The sequence below is a fragment of the Odontesthes bonariensis genome, chromosome 1 (assembly GCF_027942865.1).
Source record: "Odontesthes bonariensis isolate fOdoBon6 chromosome 1, fOdoBon6.hap1, whole genome shotgun sequence".
Taxonomy (NCBI): Eukaryota; Metazoa; Chordata; class Actinopteri; order Atheriniformes; family Atherinopsidae; genus Odontesthes; species Odontesthes bonariensis.
The window spans coordinates 12,840,405-12,865,643 of NC_134506.1; the positions used below are offsets into that span (position 1 = coordinate 12,840,405).

Consider the following 25,239-nt stretch of genomic DNA (forward strand, 5'->3'; position numbering starts at 1 on the left):
CACATTTCCGTGCTTATGTTTTTGACGATTGTTGAAGTGGAACACTGAGCCAGCTCCTGCTAATGATGGTTGCTCTTAGTCTAACGGAAGGTGATTGTGCATGATTCTTCTGTGTCCTACAGTACTCCCAGGTAGAGAAGCTGGAGTGAAACTGCAGTGAGAGCCAAGGGGAATAAAAGCCCCCGCCCGTTTAAAAAGGAGCTAAAGGGTATCGGGACCAGTCAGGAGGGAGACCGGCATGTCCTGAAACTGACTGACAGCCTTTAATTAAACTCTGTTGTAAAGGTCATGGGTGTGAGCATGCATGCTTGCTTTTCTCTTGCGTCTCTGTGTGGGCCTGTGATGGACTGGCGACCTGTCCAGGGTGAACCCCGCCTCACACCCAGCGGCAGCTGGGAAGAGGCTCCAGCCCCCACGCGACCCTGAAGTGAATTAAGCGGGTAGGGAAAATGGATGGATGTAAAGGTCATGGAAACATGATAAAGCAGATGGACACTAGCATCACAAACTTAATTTTTGATGATTTGCCTCTGCTTTATTTTAAAAACTTTCAAATCTAAAATTTCTTTTGTTTTTATCCACACTATTCATTAACCCACTTTGTTACTTGGGAAATGCTTTTAGAATAATTGGCTCCTCGCTGGTTGAAATTTAATTAGGTTTATAAAACTCTAAATTCAAAATCTATTTCGTACTTGAATATTGTTAAAAAAAATTCCCTGAAGTTACTTTAGCCGACCCTGAGTGCGCTTTAATTGAACAGTCATCTGTCGGCTGTATGGGTAAACTCTCGGGAGCCATAAAGGGCTCCCTTGATTGTGGGAGTGGTAACGGAAAGGACGGAATAATGCAGCACGTGGATCTGGTATCAGCGTTGCCACAACAACGCCTATCAAATTGCATTTCAGTCTACTGGTGGTGGACTTTAGACAGGTGGGGGAGCTGGTGACGTTAGCTGCAGGAGACGCTCCTTCCTGGAAAGAAACGTAACAGCTTCAGACATGGTAAGAGCGAGAAATGCTTTCTTTAGTGTTTTTCAATTTATTTTGTGTCTTGTGTACTTAACAAGTCTCACTACACTATTCACCTTGCAGGCTAAGTTCTTCACGCCAGCTCAGATCAATGGTAAGAGTAGCCATGTTTTCCCATTACTGTTCTATTTCTGTAACCTGTACTCACTGTGATACGCACTGATCAAATTCAGACCCTGATCAGTCCTCCTGTGCTGTAAAGTTAACCTGCCAGTTCGTTTGAAATACTACCAAAGATGTTCCTCGCTAAGTAACAGAAGGGAAGAAACTGTGTTGTTGTAATTCCATTTTTCTCCCCTTTTTGTAGAGTTCAAAGAGTGCTTCTCCTTGTATGACAAAAAGCAAAAGGGCAAAATTGATTCCAAAGACCTGATCATAGTTATGCGCTGCCTGGGTACAAGCCCCACACTCGGTGAAATAGAACGGCATCTGCAGGTCCACAAAATCGGTACGTACAACGTGCAGTTTCTGATATTAGTTTGTGTGTGTGTGGGTGGGGTGGGGGGGAGCCGAGCCTCTTTTTAGCTTGAGCCATTTGAAATAAAGAGATGTGGTAAATAAACTGGAGTCTTTGCTGATAAAAGAAAGTTTTTCTGTCATCACAAGTTTAGTTTAACGGTTATTAATGTGCCTAACTCCCAATAAGACACCCTACAGAGGGTGAGTGTGCAGACACTCAGAAAAGAGGAAAGTTCACGCAAACAGGAGCAGATCTCTCTTCCCCAAGACACGTTTTCTTTCTCTGACATTTTCAACACCTTCAGGAAATTTATCCAGTTAATAGTTTGGCAAAGATTATGAAAAAAAAAAAAAACAGAAAATACAAACTTAATGTAAATATGTGTAAAAACAATGTGTGTTTAGAGAAAACTGGCGAGCTGGACTTCTCTACATTCCTGACGATGATGCACAGACAGATGCAGCAGGAGAACCCAAAGGCCGAGATCCTGGAGGCCTTCAGGATGACCGACAAGCGACAGAAAGGATACATCCAGGCGTCTGAGCTGCGGGCCAAACTCACCAAGTTAGGAGAGAAACTCACAAACAAAGAAGGTGACTGCCCCCCTCCCCTTTAAAAGAGAGCAAAGCTGAAATCTGCAAAGGATTTTTTACCCTGTAGCCAAAACTAAGTTGCTATGCTGACTCAGGCTTTAAGAGGCTGCTTATCAGTTAAATCTATTGCTGTAATTCTAGGACATATTCAGTATTTTAAAAGAGGCGCACGGCTGGAGTTGCAGTGAGTTGTGTCAGATGTCTGTGGAATGAAACTGTGATTAGAGCGTGAACTAAACATGAGAGCGTTCACACCAATAGCCAATGAACCGTGTGGAATTTCCAGCAACCTTTACACAAATCCCAAAAATGAAAAAGCATATGAGAGTGTGACAATGTGTCATTATAAGTGCGGGGTTCAACATTGTTTGTGCCAATACCTTACTGCCTCAACATTACATAACAATACATTGTGTTAGATAACACCCTAACTCAAGTATCTACCCATTAATTTTTGTGCAAACTCTCTCCTCCACTTAGCTGGAAAATTCCCCATAGTTGTCTTTTTTTTCCTTCATCTGTCACATTTGCTGCATCCTCTGTTGGTCACGTTAATCTGGCTTCAAAGCAGAGCTCAGCAACTCCCTGACAATTACAAGCTGCTTCCCTAAATCTGCTAAAAACTTGCCAGTCATCTCCTTCCGCAGCTGTCCAAAAACTTGTGAACAATAGCTCCTCTCCTGGTTTTTACGATAAACGTCACTCTTCCTCCCCCTGTGAGCAAACACGTTTGTTGTGTCAGATACCACTTTGAGCAATTGGATTGTACCAATCGGGTTTGTTTTCAAGACAGACTTCATTTCTCACTCGAAAAGCAGCTATGTCTGAACATGAATGTTTTGGCCTGCCTGACTTAGTGTTGATAACTCTGGGAGAAACGAAATAACTCCAGAACAACGTGGACGATTTGGGTGTTTTAAGAAATTTGAGTATTTGTTCAGTTGCTCGTTATTAAATGATGTCTCCAGCCTTGATGTCGAGCTACGCTTGTTGGCCGCAGCTTTGAACTCGGCATAAAAATGAGAATTGTTCCTAATTTTCTCATCGAATTTGTCAAATGCAAAGTTATTTCCAAGAGCTTTTTGTAGACTCTTAAACATTCCCTGCAATCTCAAAGACACATTGGAGTACTGGGTTTGGTTGTTTGCATGTTTTTTTTTCAGGCTAACCATGATGAAGTGGAGCATAAAATGCGAACCTCAAGCTGAGATTTTTGATGGAAGGACTCCCACAGGGATGCTGATGTCTGATTTAAAATCAACTCTCTCAAGTTGAATTTTAGGTTTTCAAAGCTCACGGATTCAAACAGCTGCTGGCTTCATGTAATTCTAAGCGCTGTCGGTGGGTGGGCGCTTTGCACATTAAGCAGTTTATAGTTAAAAAGCTAAACCGCTTCCCGGTGGGAGAGCATCCATCAAGTTGGTGGATTCCTGAACCACTGAACAGTGATGCTAATTCAAGGAAAGAGGAAACAACGGCGCTTTGAAGCTGTTCAGCTTAACAGCAGCAAATGTGAGCAGAAGTGCAGGCAAAATCGCTCATTGTTAGTGCTGTGATGCACCTCTTTTAGTATTCAGGACGCCTTCGCCCAGAAATTGCAATTAGTTTGGATGCCAAATCACAAGTGACTGAAATCCGATTGGAAATACTTTAATAGGGTGTGTCATCCTTGTGTAAAGGATGCTAAAACAGCGGGATGATTTATTTACTGTTTATGTGAAGCCAAGTGGTAGAAATCCTTTAAACTTTAACTGAGGTAGCGACAGAGCAAAGTTGACCAAAAACATCACATGACAGAATTAAAGCAACAATGATGATTTCTGACGATGAAGATTTTAATCAACAGTTCACCGTGTTACATAAAGTGCAGCAAAGATCCAGCAGGTTGCTGAGAAGTGGAATCAAAAGCAACATTTCTGATATAAAGTATGTGTTAGTAAGTTTTAGTAATGTGAAATTCTGTTTTTAGGTTTTATATATATGTTTTTAATCTACATTCACAAAAGTGAAGGATTTCGGTTTGGTTGTTTAAATGGAAAACTTCAGGAGAAGCCACCGCGCTTACTGTCGGCTCAATGCAAAGATGAACACTGACGTGTGTTCAAACCTCCCGACTCCTGATCTCCAACCTGTTTGACTGCAGTCCTCCGCCGTGTTCCCAGTAATCGGGGGAGAGAACGGGCCGTTTCTTGTCATGTCCACTTATGAAGCTGTGTGCTGTCTTCTCTCTGTAGTGGATGAGCTCTTCAAAGAGGCAAAGGTCAAGTCAAATGGGAACATCAACTATGAGGAGTTCGCCCAAATGGTGACGCTGCCACCGGTCGATTACTGATTGTTCAAAGAAGAATCGAACAAGCCAACTTCAAACTTCACAACAGCAAACTGATGTTTTACTAACTGTAACTGAAGCTTACAGCCAGCATTGCTTATTCTTCACTTTGCTTGGTTTTTTCCTTAATTTAAACACATCTTCTTTGCTCTCACCACCAGATTTCCTCAATGACAGACTTTGATAATATGGTTTGACATTGCATCTTTTAAACATCTGTATTAAAAAGGGTTCAACTGGAATACGTGAATTATTGCATATTTTTTTAAAATCCGCATTAAGGTCAACGACTTCAAATGAAAAGGTTTTCTTTTAAAGATCACAAAAAATACGCTTTAAGTTTGATTTGTAGGAATAGTCGAGGTAAATAAATACCCGCATGAGACGGCACACGACTACATTTTAAGTCCACCGACATGGTATTAGACCGAGTTTACAACTGGATTTTAGTTGGCAAACTCATTGCTACCAGGAAGTTTTTTTTTCTCCACTACAATAACTGGGACAATATGTCATTTAAGCCAGACAGCAAAGCATCGTATGAGCCACTTGGATTCAATTTTTTTTTAAACGTTGTTCTTGGGAACCAACTTAGTCATAAAAAGCACAAATCTAAAGGGAGAAAAATGATAATCTCACTAAAGATGAACACATCTGTGCCAAACATCTGCCTCCTGCTTACCACTTTAGCACCCTTTTCCCATTAACCTCCACATTTCACAGGAGTAAGCCTCCATTTCCCCGTGTTTTTCCCCATCACGACACGATAAGCTACTCTGACATGAAAGGGGTAACATAACATTTGGTCACTATGTTACTCACCAGCACGTAAAATGTGTGAGGTGCTTCCAGATACTAATATGTCAGGGGTCTTTTTTCTTCTCTTTTTGATGTCTTTGGTGGTTTTACAGAGGTTTATAAGACATATATACTGGCATATTCAGTCCTCATCTATGAAACCTCTGTGTAAAAGTGAAACGCGTGTAAAGTGTAGATCAGCATGGTGAGGACACCGTCAGAGACCAAGTTTTGTCTGCCGTCTTTAGTTTGTTCTGGGTATGTTTTGCAAGGTAAAGGCTCTGAGTTAGCATGGTGTCACATTGTTTAGCTCCCTGGGTGACCTTTGGTTCAACAGTCGGACACAAAACATTCCTTTTTTGCACTTATCCTGTCAGATGCTGCAAAGGCATTTCTGTGGCTTTCCTGGTTTCTGCCTTTTGTCTGGTGCAATAACATTTGTCCATTCCACAAAACAGCTATCCATAATTTGAACCCGATGTGCATCTGCAGCCTTCCTCCCCACATGCTCCACATCTGCTCAGGGCAGTGAAAATATTCAAATGAAATGCGTTACCTTGGGCATGCGTTTTATCTTTCTTGGCAGACAGAGAACATTTGAAGCTTTCTGGGAAAAAAAAAAGAAGATAAAAGATTGATAATGTTGTGACTTTTCCAATTGGGTTGATGAAGCTAAAATTATGGGGCCAAATCACCACGGATACAGAGTGCTGAGGAGAATGTGGATGGGTTTCAGATAGAGTGACGCCATGTCTAAGATGTGGAAACGAGAAGGGAGCAGCAGGCAGATTTTATGTGAGACTAATACAGAGCTGAGTTCATTTATCAAAGAATCTGCTTATTTTCTAAAGAGTGGAACTCGCATCTATATGAGCCATCCTGATTATTTGTTTGTGCCCCCACAGGCTTCATTAACACTTCAAATCAATTCAGCTGGAGGTGTTAAAAAGTTAGTGGTCTCCTGCATTTGATTGAACTTATTTCTAAAATAAAATCAGTTCATCTCACCGTGTAAAACCGTTACTGCCCAACACCAAGGACTGAAATGTTGATTTTTTTATTATTTTTTTTATTGACAGGAGTGCCGAAGTGATCGCAGTAAACACTGTATGTGCTGCGTAACGATCAACCCTTTAATGCACCCGCGCACATTTTTGTGTTCTTGGCTTTTAATTTCTCGCATATTTTATCGTTTTTTTCGTGTATATTATTGATGGTTTATGCTTTTATGTGAAATTTTGGAATTCATGTATTTTAATGGGGTCTTAAAATATTCACGTTAAGGTCCCTACGCACAAAAATGTGCACACTGAAACCCATTCAGATCCCCTCTTTTCGAATAAAAAGCATTTGACGAGCGTCTTCTCATTTATCTTCTCTTTCATTTTTCTTTTTACCATATATGGCAAATGGAGAAAATACCTGCTTTTTCCGATAGAGGGCACTTGCGCTCCATCTCCCCCCTCGTCTCTCCACACGAGCTCTGAGGCGTGTGTGTGTATGTCTGTGTGTGAATGTATGCATGCAAGTGAGCGTGTGTCTGCACGCGCGCACGTTGCATTGTATTACCTAATGCGTAAAAAGCGCAGGTAACTTTTAAGTGGCACCTTTTCCATATCCTACGTTTAACATATAATTTTCTGCAAACGGTCAAACCACTGCGACATTTTTTTAATTATAAAATAGTAAAACACATCTGTAGACACTCCGCACAGATTTGAAATAAGCGAAACGCAGGAACTTTCCCAGCACATGAAAGTTACAGAACCAAAACAGAGCCTCACTTTGTTTTACACAGCTATGCTTCTCATTCCATACCCGGCACAATGGAGGGATACACCACTGAGGAGGCGCTCTCTGTCATCATCATGGAGCTCCATTTGTGTGGACAAGCAACTCGTGCCATACGGGGACGTTGCGAATTCCAGCAACCTCAGAAGTCTTATGTAGGCTGGCTCAGGTGACCCCACAAGCACCATCACCTTCCCCATCCCCATTCAACAATGCGACTGCACAAAATATGAAAAAAAAAAAGACTTTAAAGCAAATTATCTTTTAAAGTAGCCTCTTAAATAGTGATCTAATATGTAAAAATGCATTGAATTTGACTTTTATTTGTATATCGCCAGTTCACATCAAAGGCCATCTCAAGATAGTTCAATTCAAACCAGTGTTTATACAGTAGCCTGATAAAAGCACGTGTGCACATAATTTCTTTTTTCTCCAGAGAAATGGTTTCTTATTGAACCATATGGCTGCATTTCAAAATAAATTAAAAAAAAAAAATAAAAAAAATCTCTAAAACTTCCTGGTTAAAAACACTTTAGCTCTTCACTAAAGGCAAGATTTCTAAGCCACTGGAGATAATATGAATATTAAATAAAAACAGTTGATATTTTGAACCTTCTTTTATTGTCAACTTTGGAAAAAAAGAAAGAAAATCTTGTCAAATCAGTTTTGAAAGATAAAAGCACAAAGATTTCACTTCAGGCCTGAACACGTGTACATGTGTTCCATCAGGTGTGACTGGATTAATGTTAGATGTACAAAAATACAAGGAAATAAAGGAAAATATGGAATCTGAACTGCACTGAAAGTACTGAGCTGCTTTTCAACTCCTATAGAAAACACAATGAACGAGTCCTTGGGATAACTCAATGAAAGCAGAAACGAAAAGAAAGGCTGAACAGTCTGATAACAGAGGATAATAAAAATGTTACTCCTGCACAAGTATAAAATATGACATGTTCTTAATTCCTTGATACTCTTTTCAAAGATTAATTTAATATCATGCACGTGTTATTTTATGTCCCTTTGTTTAGAGCAATTTCACAACAACTTCAAAAGCATGCACTTTAAAAAGAATTTGACTCATTTAACAACTTCAAATGATCCAGTACTCAAGTAAATAAGGCACTGGGCCCGCCAATACCTGATACCAAACATGTATGGAGCCCGTAAGGCTTCTAGCACCAAGTATTTCCTGCAGTATCTTTTGTTTAGTGAGTTTTAAAAGTGTGTGAGGATACACAACTGTTACTGCTACACTATCGCGAAAGCTTCTTTTCTTTTTTCTTTTTCTCCGTTTACAAGCTGCAGCCGACAGTTAACAGCCTGACCATTTGCTGATGCCTTTCCTCGAGCTCTTTCTACAAGCCACAGCTGGCCTGTCAAGATGTGGAAGTGAGCGGTTTAGAGAGCTGCAGTAAGAACAGTACTTAGCACGTAAAGTCGTTTGGATGCTGTTTGAAAAACCAAAAGCCATGAGTACAAATGCAAGTTTCAACTCACAGATGTACATAGCCTCTGTGCTACATTCTTTGTCCAAATCTGATCACTTTGGCTCCAAAGAACAAGGCGGTGAGAGCCAAATGACAACTTTAAGGATATAAACCACTGGTGATGCCATGCTAATTATGCCCACTTGTTAAACACATTCTATGGTCAGCTCTAAAATAAGATGCGAAGTTAGCACGTCAACCTTAACACTTTTGTTGCCAAATGCAGCAAAAACACTCAGTTTTTCGCTGGTGGCGAATATTCACTTTTTGTTTGGTCTTAACGCACCATAAGACATTTCTGCATCAGTTTTATCCTCAGACCCAGAGGCTGCAGCTGTCTTTTAAATGGAGTTAAACTGTTTAGATGTGAAACTGACCTCCAAGGACCTTTTCTTTAAAAAAAAAAAAAAAAAAAAAAAAGACAAAAATCTCAACAACTCCAGTCTGGTGGTTTAATGACTGGCACATTTCCCGTTCATGGCTGTTGTGGCTCTGTAGGTTCTGAGAACGTTTTACGCTCCATCTCTATTGTAGAGTCTCTGCTAATCAAAGAATCACTTTATGTCAGGGCAGAAGGTACAAGGTCTCTGCAGCCAAAAAAAGGGAAAAAAAAGAGAGTTTTACATAAACGAGTTAAAAGTTTGTTTCAGTGTGAACGAATGATGAAAAAGCTCAGCCATTTTCATCCGTGGCTATCTGCTGGATAGCCTAACAATCCACTTTCCAGCATTAGAATTCTCTATCAAAACTGCAACTGTATTTGTTTTTGTTAAAACACTTTTGATTTCTCTCATCCTTGAGCGCATCAAGAGTTCGATATAAACACTGTGCAGGTAGTTTTCGATCTGCCTCTTCCTCCACACTTTTGTATTATTGTTCTTGAATTCTTTCTGTTTTGTCTGCTGGGTTCTGCTTCAGTGACCAATAATCTAAACAGACTCCCTTGTAATGTTCCATGGGGGTAGCATCGAGTAGCTGAGAATCAAGAAAGTCAGTAATAAAGTGTCCCTGGATGGAGATCCTTCACAGTTAGTTCATAAATGATGGTTCCAGGTGGCTAATTTCTGTGTTTCCTTGAAAGCTAAAGAAACGAAACATACAAAGATCTGTTCATTTTTTTTGCTTTTTTCCTTCTTCTGAAAGATACAGGAGGCTCACACCTTTTCACCCTAATCCATGTTGTTTTGTGTGACTCTGCAACTGTGGTCATTCAGTTTAAAGTTCGTGTAACCCGCAGAACAACAAGAGCCAAATTCAACGGAAGAACAGGAGGCCGTTATCCACAAGAATTACCACAAGAGGAAAGGGCTCATTGCAAATGATCAGCTGCTCGTAAATCACAAGAGGTTTTGCACCACTTCTGTTCAGTTTTGTAAGACTTGTACCATGTAAAAGTACTGTGAACTGTACAGTATCTTATAACTGCACAGTTTCTGCTGCCGATAAAATACAACCATTGCACCTACCATAAAGGTGAATGAGCGCTTTGTCTATACGCGTAATAATGCACTGTAAAAATAGCTACATTGAAAGGATCTAATCTTATGTAACACCCTACTTTCTGCCACACAGACATCGTCAAATTGTGTCGTATCAAAAGTGCAAAAAATATTTACATTCTTGTCTTTTGCTTTCAGCCCTGCACATTAACTTCACACAAACAAGCAGAGTCTCGGAGTGTGTGATCCATAATTAGTCTGTTGCTCAGGAGAGGGCTCAGATTGTTGATTCTACTTAATGACTATAAATCTTCACCCTGTGGAGTAATCAGTGTCCCCTGTTGATGAAGCACGTGGAGAGTTTGCCTTTTGCACCTCAGTGATGAGACGCACTGCTGGAGTTGGAACGCTGGCTGCAGGACTTGCAGCACTGCGCTTGCGCATTGGGCAGGTGGCAGCGGCCGAGCCAGCGGAGAGTCTGACAGAAACGAAAGGTCAGCCGGTCGCCAAGACAAACTGTTCCTGTAGGTGACAGAGAGCCAGACTTTAGAGGCTTCAATCAGGTCTATCAGAGTTGAATGTTAAACAATTACAGAATTAATCACCAGATTAAAAACAAGTTGTGATCTTATAGCTCCAAAACTGAAACGTCAAGTTAGACCCATACACCAAACAGGTTGGGATATAAGTGCTTTTCCTGGCAGGGGAGACGATGCAGATTACCAGAAAAAAACTATATCAGAGTAACATCTGTATCATATAAATGATTTAACTTCAGGAAATATATGTATTAGGTAAATTAAGAAGGTGACCCTACAGAGAGGAAATAATTAAAATGTATTTTCAGTTTGTTGCCTCCTTCTATTAAGGTATAGCCAAAAGGAAGTTTATGATGCTGGATTGAAAGAAATAGATGTTTGCACGCATAAAGCCACTCAGAAGCAAAGTAGGAAGCTGTGTGAAATTGTTTTTCAAAAAAATATTCTGGACAGTAAATGAATGTGAAGGTGAATGCTTCAAAGTAACACGAGAGAATTTGGCAAATGTTTTGCTCGTTGGCTCCCCCTACTGGTGTGGGATGAAGCAAGTTCAAATTGTAGATTGTTTGATCTCTCTGTCTCTGTCCATATATATATATGTATATGTATATATATATATATATGTATATATATATATATATATACATATATATATATATACTGAAGCTGGCTCTTGGGACGTGGAACGTCACCTCTCTGCTGGGGAAGGAGCCAGAGCTGGTGCGCGAGGCTGAGCGGTTCCGGCTAGATATAGTCGGACTCACCTCGACGCATGGCTTGGGCTCCGGAACCAGCCTCCTCGAGAGGGGTTGGACTCTCTTCCACTCTGGAGTTGCCCGCGGTGAGAGGCGTAAAGCAGGTGTGGGCATACTTATCGCCCCCCAGCTGTGCGCCTGTACATTGGGGTTTACCCCGGTAGACGAGAGGGTAGCCTCCCTCCGCCTTAGGGTGGGGGGACGGGTCCTGACTGTTGTTTGTGCTTATGCACCGAACGGCAGTTCAGAGTACCCACCCTTTTTGGAGTCCCTGGAGGAGGCACTAGAGAGTGCTCCTCCGGGAGACTCCCTCGTCCTGCTGGGGGACTTCAATGCTCACGTGGGCAATGACAGTGAGACCTGGAGGGGCGTGATTGGGAGGAACGGCCCCCCCGATCTGAATCAGAGCGGTGTTTTGTTGTTGGACTTCTGTGCTCGTCACGGATTGTCCATAACGAACACCATGTTCAGGCATAAGGGTGTCCATATGTGCACTTGGCACCAGGACACCCTAGGCCGCAGCTCGATGATCGACTTTGTAGTCGTATCATCGGACTTGCGGCCGTATGTCCTGGACACTCGGGTGAAGAGAGGGGCGGAGCTGTCAACTGATCACCACCTGGTGGTGAGTTGGCTCCGCTGGTGGGGGAGGAAGCCGGTCAGACCTGGCAGGCCCAAACGTATTGTGAGGGTCTGCTGGGAACGGCTGGCGGAATCCCCTGTAAGGAGGAGTTTCAACTCCCACCTCCGGCAGAGCTTCAACCATGTCCCGGGGGAGGTGGGGGACATTGAGCCCGAATGGGCCATGTTCCGTGCCTCCATTGTTGAGGCGGCCGACCGGAGCTGTGGCCACAAGGTGGTCGGTGCCTGTCGTGGCGGCAATTCCCGAACCCGCTGGTGGACCCCAGTGGTGAGGGAGGCCGTCAAGCTGAAGAAGGAGTCCTATCGGGCCTTTTTGGCCAGTGGGACTCTGGAAGCAGCTGATGGGTACCGACAGGCCAAGCGGAACGCAGCCTCGGCGGTTGCTGAGGCAAAAACTCGGGCTTGGGAGGAGTTCGGGGAGGCCATGGAGAACGATTTCCGGACGGCCTCGAGGAGATTCTGGTCCACCATCCGGCGGCTCAGGGGGGGGAAGCGGTGCATCGTCAACACCGTGTATGGTGAGGGCGGGGCTCTGCTGACTTCAACTAGGGACGTCGTGAGTCGGTGGGGGGAATACTTCGAGGGCCTCCTCAATCCTACCGACACGCCTTCCGATGAGGAAGCAGAGTTGGGGAGCTCGGACGTGGGACCTCCCATTTCTGGGGCTGAGGTTGCCGAGGTGGTCAAAAAACTCCTCGGTGGCAAGGCCCCGGGGGTGGATGAGGTCCGTCCTGAGTTCCTCAAGGCTCTGGATGTTGTGGGGCTGTCTTGGTTGACACGCCTCTGCAGCATCGCGTGGACATCGGGGGCAGTGCCTCTGGACTGGCAGATCGGGGTGGTGGTCCCCCTCTTTAAAAAAGGGGGACCGGAGGGTGTGTTCCAACTATAGGGGGATCACACTCCTCAGCCTCCCTGGTAAGGTCTTTTCGGGGGTACTGGAGAGGAGGATCCGCCGGATAGTCGAATCTCGGATTCAGGAGGTGCAGTGTGGTTTTCGTCCTGGCCGTGGAACAGTGGACCAGCTCTATACCCTCTGCAGGATCCTGGAGGGTGCATGGGAGTTCGCCCACCCGGTCTACATGTGTTTTGTGGACTTGGAGAAGGCGTTCGACCGTGTCCCTCGGGGACTCTTGTGGGGGGTGCTCCGGGAGTATGGAGTGCCGGACTCCTTGATATGGGCTGTTCGGTCTCTGTATGACCGGTGTCAGAGTTTGGTCCGCATTGCCGGCAGTAAGTCGGACATGTTTCCTGTGAGGGTTGGACTCCGTCAGGGCTGCCCTTTGTCACCGATTCTGTTCATAATTTTTATGGACAGAATTTCTAGGCGCAGCCAGGGCGTTGAGGGGGTCCGGTTTGGCGACCTCAGAATCGGGTCTCTGCTTTTTGCGGACGATTTGGTTCTGTTGGCGTCGTCAGGCCGTGACCTTCAGCTCTCACTGGAGCGGTTCGCAGCCGAGTGTGAAGCGGCTGGGATGACCATCAGCACCTCCAAATCTGAGACCATGGTCTTCAGCCGGAAAAGGGTGGAATGCTCTCTTCGGGTCGGGAATGAGATCCTTCCCCAAGTGGAGGAGTTCAAGTATCTCGGGGTCTTGTTCACGAGTGAGGGACGAATGGAACAGGAGATTGACAGACGGATTGGTGCGGCGTCTGCAGTGATGCGGGCTCTGCACCGGCCCGTCGTGGTGAAGAAGGAGCTGAGCCAGAAGGCGAAGCTCTCGATTTACCGGTCAATCTATGTTCCTACCCTCACCTATGGTCACGAGCTGTGGGTAGTGACCGAAAGAACGAGATCGCGAATACAAGCGGCCGAAATGAGTTTCCTCCGCAGGGTGTCTGGGCTCTCCCTTAGAGATAGGGTGAGAAGCTCGGTCATCCGGGAGGGGCTCGGAGTAGAACCGCTGCTCCTCCGCATCGAGAGGAGTCAGATGAGGTGGCTCGGGCATCTGGTGAGAATGCCTCCTGGACGCCTCCCCGGTGAGGTGTTCCGGGCCCGTCCCACTGGGAGGAGGCCCCGGGGAAGACCCAGGACACGTTGGAGAGACTATGTCTCTCGGCTGGCCTGGGAACGCCTCGGGGTCCCCCCAGAAGAGCTGGAGGAAGTGGCCGGGGACAGGGACGTCTGGGTCTCTTTGCTCAAGCTGCTGCCCCCGCGACCCGATCCCCGGACCAGCGGAAGATAATGGATGGATGGATATATATATATATATATATATATATATATAAATATGTATATGTGTATATATATATATATATGTATATATATGTATATATATGTATATATACAATTGAAACATTTTTGTAGTGAATATATAGAATTATAGTTTTTTAGAAACCAAGTTCTTGCAACACGTTAATCTACATTAAGTCAATGGAGTTGCTAACCTGTAAGTTGCACTTTAATCTCCAAACTTTACTGATGCAAGTTTACCTTTTGCTGCATTAGATATTATCAATTAAGTATAAAATGATAGCTGTACTATAGTTACTGTGTCTGTATTATCATTTTTTTGCTTTGAAATTTTACATTTACATTTTATTATTTACGCAAACGTTTTTTTCTTTTTTTTTTTTTACCAGTGTGACTTCCAATTTAGGAAAACATTAGGAGGCAATATGGGGTTTAGCATCTTACTCTAAGACACTTGTGAAAACCACTGATCTAAAGTTTGAAATCTACTCTTCCCCCTGAGCTTCACCAGCATTACACCACAGACGGGTAAAGTGAGGGACATTTATTATCTTTTTATAGTGTAAGGCTCAGCTGGTCCTGGCATTCATGTGTGAATGTTACTTTGACACTTTGTATCCCTAAAGCACATTCCCCAAGGCAACAGAACTGCCTGATGGTAGCAGCTTTCAGGGACCGCTCAGTTAACACGAGACAGAGCCAAACATGTTCACAGAGCCTCGAAACTCCCCGTTACCCCAACGTAATCAAGCATCCGCTTGATGCAGGTGGCCAAAGGAATCAACTGTCAACGTCCTCTTCCAGGATACCGCAGGAAAACTTCAGAAATGACATTTCCACGGCCAGACAATTTGGAGCAGCAGCATGTGGGAGACTGATGTTTTAGCTGATTGCTGTACACATTTTTCAAATTATTTGTAATGGGTACGCCAAATCTGGTCTTTTTAAACTTATGGGATAACCGGTGGATCATTTTGCTTACACCACTCTTCATTTGAAGGCAGCCAAATTAGAAAAAGTTCAATTATTATCAGCCAATAGCCGGTGGTTATGAGTTTATTTTGTCCAGTTTGTGTTCCAAATCTTTTACTCACCTCACGTCTGTTTATGTGCATATGAATTCAGCCTTCTGAAATACAACTGATTAAACAGAAACCGGAGAGCTCCCGGCCCTTTTCAAATGCAGAAATCTCTTCATAGAAAATTAAGTAAAATAGTTGTGCTGTCAAAATAGATGTCAGACAACGTTGTCACTGTTTATGTTCAGCTTTACTGCTTGCAGGACTGAATTCAGAGAGGAGGCGAGGTGCAGCAGTGAGATTTGGTCAACAGTTTGAAATTGAAATTGATTGAAGAGGTTACTGCCCAGCAGCTACAACATGCAAGTCCAAACTCATGTTGCTGGTCCTGCATTACAGCAAAACTCCCAGTTTTTAAAATGCTATCATCCATTAAGCATAGATTATTTATTTAATCCAGAAAATTGAGATGTCTTTATTTTTGGGAATTGCAATCAATGTCATTGTACTTTCAGTGTGGTTTTAATTGATTTTTGTTTCTTATTTAGTTTCATTTAATTGTTTCACTAAACAGCAAATTTTCCTCTTTTTGTTTTCATCTGCATTTTGATTGTGGTCCTAGATTATGCTTTAACATTTTAGAATTGACCTATTCTCCATCATTTTTTGCCTGTCGTGTTTTCTCACACAAATGTCAGATATCTTTAGATTTAAACACTCAGTTTTCTTCGTAATTTCTCCACCACGAATGCTAAGTGTTGTTCAAAATGCAATCTTTTAGTTCATGAAGGCTTGAATGGGATGGAGTGGTACAGGACGGGATGTATTGTTTTTTGAATACTTGTTTTTATTGTATTTACTGGTTTTTGCATTTGGACTCTGTAAAGTACTTTTTGTGACATTACTATTTTTTTAGGGGGAATATAAATAAAGTCTGATTAAAGCTTTCAGGAAATAATTTGACTGTAAAGTTCAATGCAGCTTTCAGACAAAAGATCAATAAACTTTACAGTCTTAAAGCACCTTAAGACATGTCAAAGAGTTTCCTATGGAAGGTCATCACAGGGTCAACTTAATCTGGGTGACTTTTAAGAGAATCATTGGCACAATACTGTGCCTCATGCGGTTCAACTGTTTTACTATTTAAAGGAATCTCATAGACAAAAGCAACATTCATCAATGACCTTAATCTGGAATCCTTAATTAGCACTCAATGTTTGCTGTGTTACACGGCAACCCAATGAATGCATCTGTGCCTTTGTATGCAGAGTTTGGGGTCCGAGCAAACAGCCTGAAAATGTGCTGCCTGCCGCTCGCAGCACTTGCAACAGAAGACAGAAGCATTAGAAAAAAAAAAAAGGATGTGAATCCTTCCACTTCACCAAACATTCATGGTTTCACAGCCCACCACTGTCGCTGTATTTGACTTGTTGTGTGCTCATTTAAAAACTCTTAAGGGGGAAAGGTTAGTTTTATCATATGTCCTCTTGCTTCCCTCAAGCACCACAGAGGAGAAACAAAAGATGGATGTAACAGAAGAAACATCCCACTCTTTCCTGTTGAAATACAAGTGCAGCTGAATAATGCCAACATCTCCATGCGAAGGCTAATAGCTTTAACAGACAATTAAACCATTATGGCTCTGCAATACTCCTCCAGCAAATTGTAATGTTCTTTTTGTTTAAGAACTGAACGCACCCTTCAAATCAAGATGAATCTTTATTCATCATGGTCTTTACAGTCTGCATGTGAAGTGTCTCATCAACATCATCAGATAAGATAATTTAAATGTTTTTGTATGTAAATCAGGAGTCCCAAAGCTGTGGGTGACAGCAGATGTCTAATGTTGGAGGCATCTGTTTCAGAAGGGATACATAAAAGAAAGAAAAAAAGGGGCTTTGAGCTTAATCATCTGCTTTAATAACTGTAGAAGCAATTTTCTGACATCTTGTCGTGAACAAATTGGAAAAATAAATTGAGGGTGGTGCTAAAGGCAAAGCCAGAGGGTTATAAAAAACATTATGAGTGCATTCTCAGAGGAGCGTCATTATTCATGTGTCAAAAAGACTACTTCTTCAAGAAGAAAGTGTTCTTTTCTTAAAAATGTGCATCTTTGCTGTGGCATTAGATGAGAAACCAGTGCATTTTCAAATAATAAGTCATTCCAATCCATATGTTTAATCTAATTATGTTCACTTTGGGTTGACCTGATCCTGGGTATAATGTGAGTGGGTATAGTGGAATGATGAAGCACTTTACACACAATATTCACTAAATGACCCATCCTACTGCTCTTTTTTTCCATGTGTATGTTCAGTATGTGTTCAGTTCTCAAAATTCCAGTGTGCAGAATTTCGACTGTCACTAAGATCAAAGACACTCCATGACGTTAAAGGGGCTAAAAAGGTCACAGCTGCATCCGAATACACAGAATTTCCTGTCTACCACTTACCCTCTGTAGCTGCTACATTTGTAACAGTAAACCAAAAGAGCAGAAGGACCATGGAACAGTGTTGTAATAACCCTTGATTCCGGTGTATGAGAACAAAACCTCAAGTCGGACAACATGGGCACCACTTCCACAGTCCCTAATCCCACTCATTTTACCTTGTTAACATGTTCACAAAGTGTTTCTCATGTGCAACAAGACGACGCCCTTAGCTTCAGAGAGGTGAGGTCAGACAACTTGACTATTTCGTAGAATATCTGGAGGAATCAGCCCCAACCCATCCTGAGAACTTGTTTGGTGGGGCTCCAGCAAGTTAGAGGAGAAGCTGAGACAAGTGAGGTGGAGAAGCAAGTTTGTTTTCCTCTGGTTGGTAACATTGCAGATGGGATATATTCTGTGAACGACTGTGACTGCACGAAATAAGATTCTGTAAGACTTCATATCTTATCAAAAGATAAGAAACTACGGAAGAAATTGATTCAGTTCATGTGAATACATACCAATTTCCCATCAAAAATACCAACGAGGTCAGCAGCCTTCATTTTCAGTGAGCCGCTTCATAAATTTGACCCATAAAGAGCTTGTATTTGCAGCTAAATTAATTTTAAAGTGTGACGCTGTGCCAACCATTTACAAGTTAAATTTTTTTCATGCATCTTCTTTGAAGACACCAGGGCAGCGAGCTCTTTTACCAGCCAAGGTTTGTTGCAGCAGCCACTAGGACATTACGGTCTCTTAATAAAATAATGATCAGGGCTTCTGCAGAAATGAGCAAAACACAGTGTCTTTAGCACTCCAGCACTGAGAGTAAGAGCAGGTATGTTCAATAAGTCGATTTCTTTTCATGCATTTTCTGTCTATACACCGGGGAAGACAACACTCTCTTGGCTAAGGTCCCCCGCTGTGGTTACAGGTTCTGGAGGCAGAGTGAGGCAGACCGGTCTCCTTCCCTGGGAGAGACAGCTCTCCAACAGACAGGAATCCTATTTTCTTATGTATGAGAGGACATATCGGTGAGTTTTAATTCTCTTTCTCCCAATCTGATTCACAATTCATGCCGCTGGAAAAAGCCATGAGCAACACCGCCAGCAGCCCAGCCACAAACCATCTGTATTTGTGGGCCGTCTCCACTGTTTCCTCTGGAAACACCATGTGTCTGTAGTTCAAAAGTTCAAAGGGGAGGCAGGCTTTTCCAGAGGAAGCGGCTGCACACCGTGTCAACTTCTCACCCAGCCTCCACTCAAGGGATGAGTACTGGGCAGACCGTTTCTCTTCCCTGGGCACACAGCTGTACTGATGTGCCCAGAAAATTAATTAAGTGCAAGCGGTTGCTGAATCCAATATGAAAGGTTGACGTTTCTGGCACTGGGTGAGCATGAGTTAGCGAGCAAGATGATTATTTTCTTTCTGTTCTTTACAATATGAGCATAACAGAACGAGATCTGCAGAGTCAGCAGAGACTCAGGAAGTGCTGGGAGGAGCTGGGTGATTTGGGTGGAGCTCATTAGAGATCTCCTCTCACTGATGAAGGAAAAGTTGGGGAGCCATCCACCATACATTATTAAGGCCATGGCAAAAAATTTCACATGATAAAGTCTTCAGAAAAACAGATGAGTTATTAGGTGATCAGGGACTTTTGGAACAAAATTACATCAATAGCCGCTTTCGGACAGACCGTTCTAAGAAAGTAGTTATCAGAACTACCCTCCTCGAATTTCGTTCTGATAACTGTCCTTCCCCAGCGGAACTGTTTCAGTCTGCATTCGCACATGAGTCGGGACCTGATAGGGACTGATGCGCCGCGCACAGCCGTCTGCTTCAGTGACGTTAGCCGTTAGCCGTTTAGCGCTACATTCAAACACAAAACAAAACGGTAAAAGTAAGGAGAGTAGAAAAAACACCACCAAGAAGCTAATATGGAGGGCGGGGAGGCCACCGTGTTTATGGTCTGCATGATGGTGATATTAATCATGAACAATCACATCAGGCGTCTAATGGCTGGGAAAGCTCACAAAGAGAGTCAGGAGACGATACTTTTTTTATTTCATGAAGGAAGAAAGGAGAGCAGAGCGCCGCAGACAAATGAGACCAGTGTAAGTTTAACTTATTAAACACCCGCCGGTTCTGTCTGTGTCTATGAGGAAACATTTCAGCCGTGATAGTATGACATGGGGCGTAGCTACCGACCACCACACACCTCAGTTAGATTCGTTCTATAGAACCATGAAAAGACCCGACCTCGGAGAAGGAGCTAAATAGTTATAGGAACTGAGGGATATAGCCCCGAGTTCCTGTATGTCCGAACACGGGAGAAAACGGCCCCGCGGATTAAAAGGTTATTAGAACTGCAAAAGGTTCCTACAGTCCGAAAGCGGCTAATGTATCAGCAGAACTATGAGCACAGTAAATCAAAAGTTTTTATATAAAATTAAACACATATATTCTATTTTCACAGGACCATGCTTATGCAAATATAAATCATAAATGTATCTTTTTTAGTGACAGATGCAGTGTGTCAGCAAGTTCACCATTGAAAAAAAAAAAGAAGAAAAATAAACCAACAGAGTTCTCCACTGAAAAGCTTTTGGCCTAAAAGCAGCCAGATTAATTCCATGTCTGGGAATCTGAGCCTGTGTGTTAAAGCTACTAGAATCTGCAATAAATATTTTTGAGAGCTCGTGGGAGCAGGAGAATCACTCTGTGAGCACCATATGGCTTTTAAGCTGATGGTGAATTTGTTACTAAATAGTTGCTCATTTATATCAGTCACAGGGTTTGATTGGTTTGGGATCTGGAATAGACTGAGATGCATTGATCAGCACAGATTGAATGTAAAAGTCCTAAATCAGTGTTGTTTTTGTATTTTCTTTTTTTTAACAGGAGACAAATCAGCAGGTGGGAAGGCAACATTTCAACTTGTAAAAACACTGACAGGCAGAGATTGTTTCCACAATGGGCATCACAAGGAACACAAAGACCATCAATCAAATGGCCCTGGAACCTAAGAAGTACATAAGGAAGGAAATTATTAACCGGTTGTGTGTGTATGTGTGGCTTGAATTGAACAGTAAAACAAAAGAAAAGGCCTTAAAATGGCTGTGAATATGACTAACGCACCTAACTGAGTGAACAGGGATTTATGTATATGCTAATCTGGCCTCCACCCACATCTCAGCCTGCTAGCAAATGACACTGCCTCCACTGTTTAGTCCAACTCTATTGACATTCTGTTTAGCATTTCTAATATTGGGGTAATCTGGCTGCATACCAGAGGGCCCTCTGTACCCTCTTTAGAATAATTCCATCCAGATTTGAGCAGTGTAACCATTGTAGTTTCCATACAGGACCTAGTTTAGGGCGATCAAAATGCCAAAAAATGCAGTAAAATGACCCTGTTCTGCATTTGTACAAATCAGAAAAAGGTTTCACAAATCCCAAACAAGGTTTTAATGAATAAATAGCCTCTTTAGAATACCGTAATTCCATCCAGATTTGAGCAGTGTAACTATTAGTAGTTTCCATACAGGATCTAGTTTAGGGCGATCAAAATGCAAGAAAATGCAGTGAAATGGCCCTTTATGCCTATCCATTTAATTCACAAATCGGATGCCAACTTCAGCGTCGTGTCTATGGGCTTGATGTGGCGCTCATGTGCCACCCCTGTAACACCCCCACATTTAAAATCACTGCTCCACCCCTGGATGGGGATGTAGGAAATGAGGAAAATAATTTCTAAAAATCTGGTCACAGTGCTGTTTGGCTGTTTGATAGATGCCTAATTCAACAGATTGTTTAACTGAACTCTATATAAAAATGATCAGTAAGGTGGGGCCACCGTGGAAACTGCGGACAAACCCACTTGGGACCCATATCTGCAGCCCAAATTTAAACCTTATGGGCAAACACATGGACATGCTGGCTGAAGGGTGTGGTTATGGGAGTGGGTAGGTTTTGTCATTAGAGAACATCGTATTGCCTCTAAAGAATTGAACGTAATAGCTGTCATTGTCATCATCAACACGAATGCTGTGATTATACACCGCATTGACTTTATTAGTTTAAAACTTTATTTAGATTTGAAAAAAATGTTGGATAGTTCAGACAAAAACTCTGTGTAGGAGCCAGATGGACAATCCACTACAATCAACCAAAGTGGTTTCTGTGTCTTCCAGTATGGTAAATGTTAGATGAGAATGAGGCTTTCCAAAGCCTTGTGAAAGGTTTCTGCTTTCTTATTCAGTCATTTATCTAATGATACATTTTGTGATAAATTTAGATTCAGCAGAGCCTTTTTCATAAAATCTTTGTCTTGTAGAAAAGCTCTGCCTTGTGTTTTATCCGGAAAATGATCTGAAAATGATATCATTACAGTAAAATATGTGGCACTTCTGAGGAACATGTGGGCTGATTATCTTACTACGGAGCGGAGGATGAGCTCCATTAAACTCACTCTCCTGACTTCTTAATGTCCGATTCAGCTTGATCTAAACTCTCGGTAAGTTGCTGTTTAAGCGACGGGCCATTACAGTAAAATATGCGGCTGTTCTCAGAGATCTTATTATCTGAACACGGAGGGGATGATAACTTAAATTATCACAGGAATTTTATCATTGTGGAGGGAAACTGATTTCTAACTTCTTGTAACCCATTATGACATGATGAGATAATAATGCACTTTTAACTTTCACGTCTATTTATATTTCCAACACACACAAACTGTTATGATTTATGAAAAATGCTTATAATCATGATGTAGTTTACAGTAACTTATAATAAAAGCCGGATGTTTTTACTGGTTTCAGTGGACAGAAAGCTTTTAACCAGGTTAACTGAATAAAATACAAAGAAATCTGAGTGCTCCAGTGAGCTTTTGACAATAAATAACCTTCTTCTCCAAATACCCTTTATGGTCTTATAAAAACATAATTTAGTTTCACTTGTAAGCATACTAATTTCCTGCCTGGATAGACCTTAGTCATTAGGGAATGCATTAACCTTGCTTCTCTCTCAGTTGACCAATGTTAAAAGTGATATATTCTGCCCTTTTTTTTTCCTTTGAACAATTTAACACAATTGTCTGAGGGATTATTGAGAGGTATGAGACAGGTTTTGGTCAAAATACCTACTGGCTTAAGCACAGTTGATCTTCTCTCAGCCCTGTTTTAACATCTCTCTTTCGAAGATTCAATTCATTACAATGAATTGAATTCCAATTGGCTTGAATTGGACTTTATTATTTAAGTGCCGTGAGATGACATTTGTTGTATTTGGCGCTATATAAATAAAAATGAATTGAATCGAATTGAATTGATGGCACTCACCTATGCAGACCCACCCTTCTCTTGAGGCCAGCAGCTGCTCACACAGCAATTATATCGGGCTGAACCGGTCAGACCCTGAACAAGAAGAAGCTCTCACAGAGGTTCAACTATCGAGGCTTCAACAGGATGTCTGTGAAGGGTTCATTTCTGTATGTTCATATGCTGGCCATGGACACACGGTCATGCTGGCTGTCGCTGACAAGACTTTATATCATACAGTGTGTTTAGGTATGCTACCTGTCATCAAAACCACAGCATCTGGTGTGTAATTCAATCCAGTAAATGCAAACATAATGAAGACATTCTTTCAGTCATACTTAAAACATTCCAGCTCTATATAGATAGAGATAGTTACTCTATTGATCTGAGAGGGAACAGTTTGGCAGAGTAGCTGTAAGTTAGAAGCAGGTGCTAGTAAACAAGGCTTTCTCATCACCAGTAAAGGGCCCGAACCTACTTTTCAGCTCATTAGCCTCCAACACTGCCTCAGTGCTGTGGGAATGTTTGTCTGCAGACAGCCTTTTAGACAGTATATTCTGTGGGTCACTGGCGTAGTTAACCTTCTTTACCGTCCTCTCTGCCTTTCCCAGGCAACATGCACACTGATTGCATACAGTCTGCAAGCAGACTTATCCTACAGCGTTGCGTTTAATAGTGGCTTATAAACATCATTTTTAAACAGGAAACAATTATACAGCATCTGAAAGAAAACAAAATAGTAGATTTGAATTTGCACAAAAATACTTCAAAATACAAAAAAAACAATTCCGGATACCTTTCACATAAGGGCAATCTTATACATGTGCATGATTCAGCACACTGAGATTAGAGCACATGGAGATTCTTTTACAGGTTAGAGTACCATGAAGTAAAGCTGAGACTGTGTGCGCCACATTGCGAGTTGTGACATCAACACAACAGTTTGCACCGGTGCTTCAGGTGTGATGGACAACATAAACAAATTTAACTTCTCTGTTTCACTTTTAATCATTATCATTATGTTGTGTTGTCACATTTACAAAAATTGCCCCTTCTGGGGTGTTAATGGGTTTTATAGATGACTGCTGAGATGGACCTGTTTTTCAAACAGTTTTTTCTACGGGGGAGGCGCCAGGGCAGACGCAGGACTCGCTGGAAGGGTTATTTGTCCCTTCTGGCCTGGGAACGCCTCAGGATGCCCCTGAAAGAGCTGGAGAGTGTCGCTGGGGAGAGGGATGTCTGGGTTTCTTTCTTGGACCGGTTGCCTCCACAACCCGACCTTGGTTTAAACAAACTAAAAAAAAAAATGGGGGGATGGGTGGTTTGCGTGGCGCATGCCAGGTTAATCTGGATTCACACGTACGTGTTTCAGGTGTTGATGATCTCACTTCTTATTCAGGCTGAATTAAATTCTGGGTCCACTGATTCGCTTTGCTTGTGTAGAGTGAGGTAGAAAGTTGCGAACAGTTCAACTTTTTCAAGCATCAGCAAAGCTGTTAACTAATCGAATCGCCTTCTCTGATTCTGATTTTGCAACTGATTGTTGCGGCAATTCAAGTGCCAATAGACTACCTGAGTCATGTAAACTATGCAAAACTGTAATAAAAGACTAACTATCCAGTCCAACGTGAGTCTTCCACGTTAAATGTTCACACTGTAACTAAAATCAATTTCAAAGAAATAAACATACAAAAAGACATAGTTTTGGATGTACAGGCATGACATTACTTGCCACCAAGAACCTAGTCACTACTGACTGGTAGGTTACAATAAGATGCAGTCATATCACTGATGGAGGTTTGCTGGGTTCGAACAGAAGTCCTGCAGTAGGACATACATTATATGATGCTACGAACAGCAAATCAGAGTGAGCCCTCTCACCAACAGACCCAGTGCCAATTCTACAAGTTGAATCAGTAAAAAAAAAAAAAAAAAAAAAAACACCCAGTCTTACAATGGCTTCAGGGTGTTCACACTAAAAATACAAGTGAGACATTCACTGATGCCCCAGATGTTCCTGATGGCTTAATGTCAGTTTGGTTTATAAGAGGCCTTAGGCCAAAACCAAGCCTTAGAACAAATCAGCACTCAGTCATGGTCCAAAAAGCTTCTTTAACAAACCCAAACAGACAAAATGTATTTAATCCTTGACGATGCTTCCCTGATGAATATGTCGCCGCTACAAAAAATTATTTGTGTAGAAGATTTGACAGGATGTTCATTTCATCCCTGTGACAAGAAAACTTACCAACCTTGGCTTCCTAGTGGGATATTAATGAACTGTCGCCTGGTTCGTTGTCTGGCAGACAATAGTGGAAATGAGCTTTGGCTTCATACAGGTCATACATGATTTGTGTTTTTGCACACAGGTCACAGGTATTGCTCTTACAGCCTTGTAGACCACATGTCTATT

The 25,239-nt window shown here is 42.2% G+C and overlaps 2 protein-coding genes across 2 annotated transcripts in view; one reads left to right on the top strand and one right to left on the bottom strand.

Moving 5' to 3' along the window:
- Positions 1-918: 918 nt before the first annotated feature.
- On the top strand, positions 919-4,655 carry LOC142384209 (calmodulin-like protein 4). Its single transcript, XM_075470269.1, has 5 exons — positions 919-1,004; positions 1,095-1,125; positions 1,339-1,479; positions 1,896-2,084; positions 4,319-4,655. Exons 1-5 carry the CDS (start codon positions 1,002-1,004, stop codon positions 4,414-4,416), a joined length of 462 nt encoding a protein of 153 aa, XP_075326384.1. The 5' UTR covers positions 919-1,001; the 3' UTR covers positions 4,417-4,655.
- A 4,248-nt stretch (positions 4,656-8,903) lies between these two features.
- Positions 8,904-25,239, bottom strand: part of adamts7 (a disintegrin-like and metallopeptidase (reprolysin type) with thrombospondin type 1 motif, 7) — a 136,158-nt gene continuing 119,822 nt past the window's right edge. Inside the window, exon 24 of the mRNA XM_075473394.1 lies at positions 8,904-10,453. Coding sequence (XP_075329509.1) covers positions 10,308-10,453 — 146 coding nt within the window. The 3' untranslated portion in view covers positions 8,904-10,307. The remainder of the gene's footprint in view (positions 10,454-25,239) is intronic.

Excerpts from the sequence above, each read along its gene's own strand:
- LOC142384209 (XM_075470269.1), top strand. Across the intron at positions 1,126-1,338 it reads CACGCCAGCTCAGATCAATG|AGTTCAAAGAGTGCTTCTCC; the intron begins GTAAGAGTAGCC and ends CCCTTTTTGTAG. Across the intron at positions 2,085-4,318 it reads GAAACTCACAAACAAAGAAG|TGGATGAGCTCTTCAAAGAG; the intron begins GTGACTGCCCCC and ends TTCTCTCTGTAG.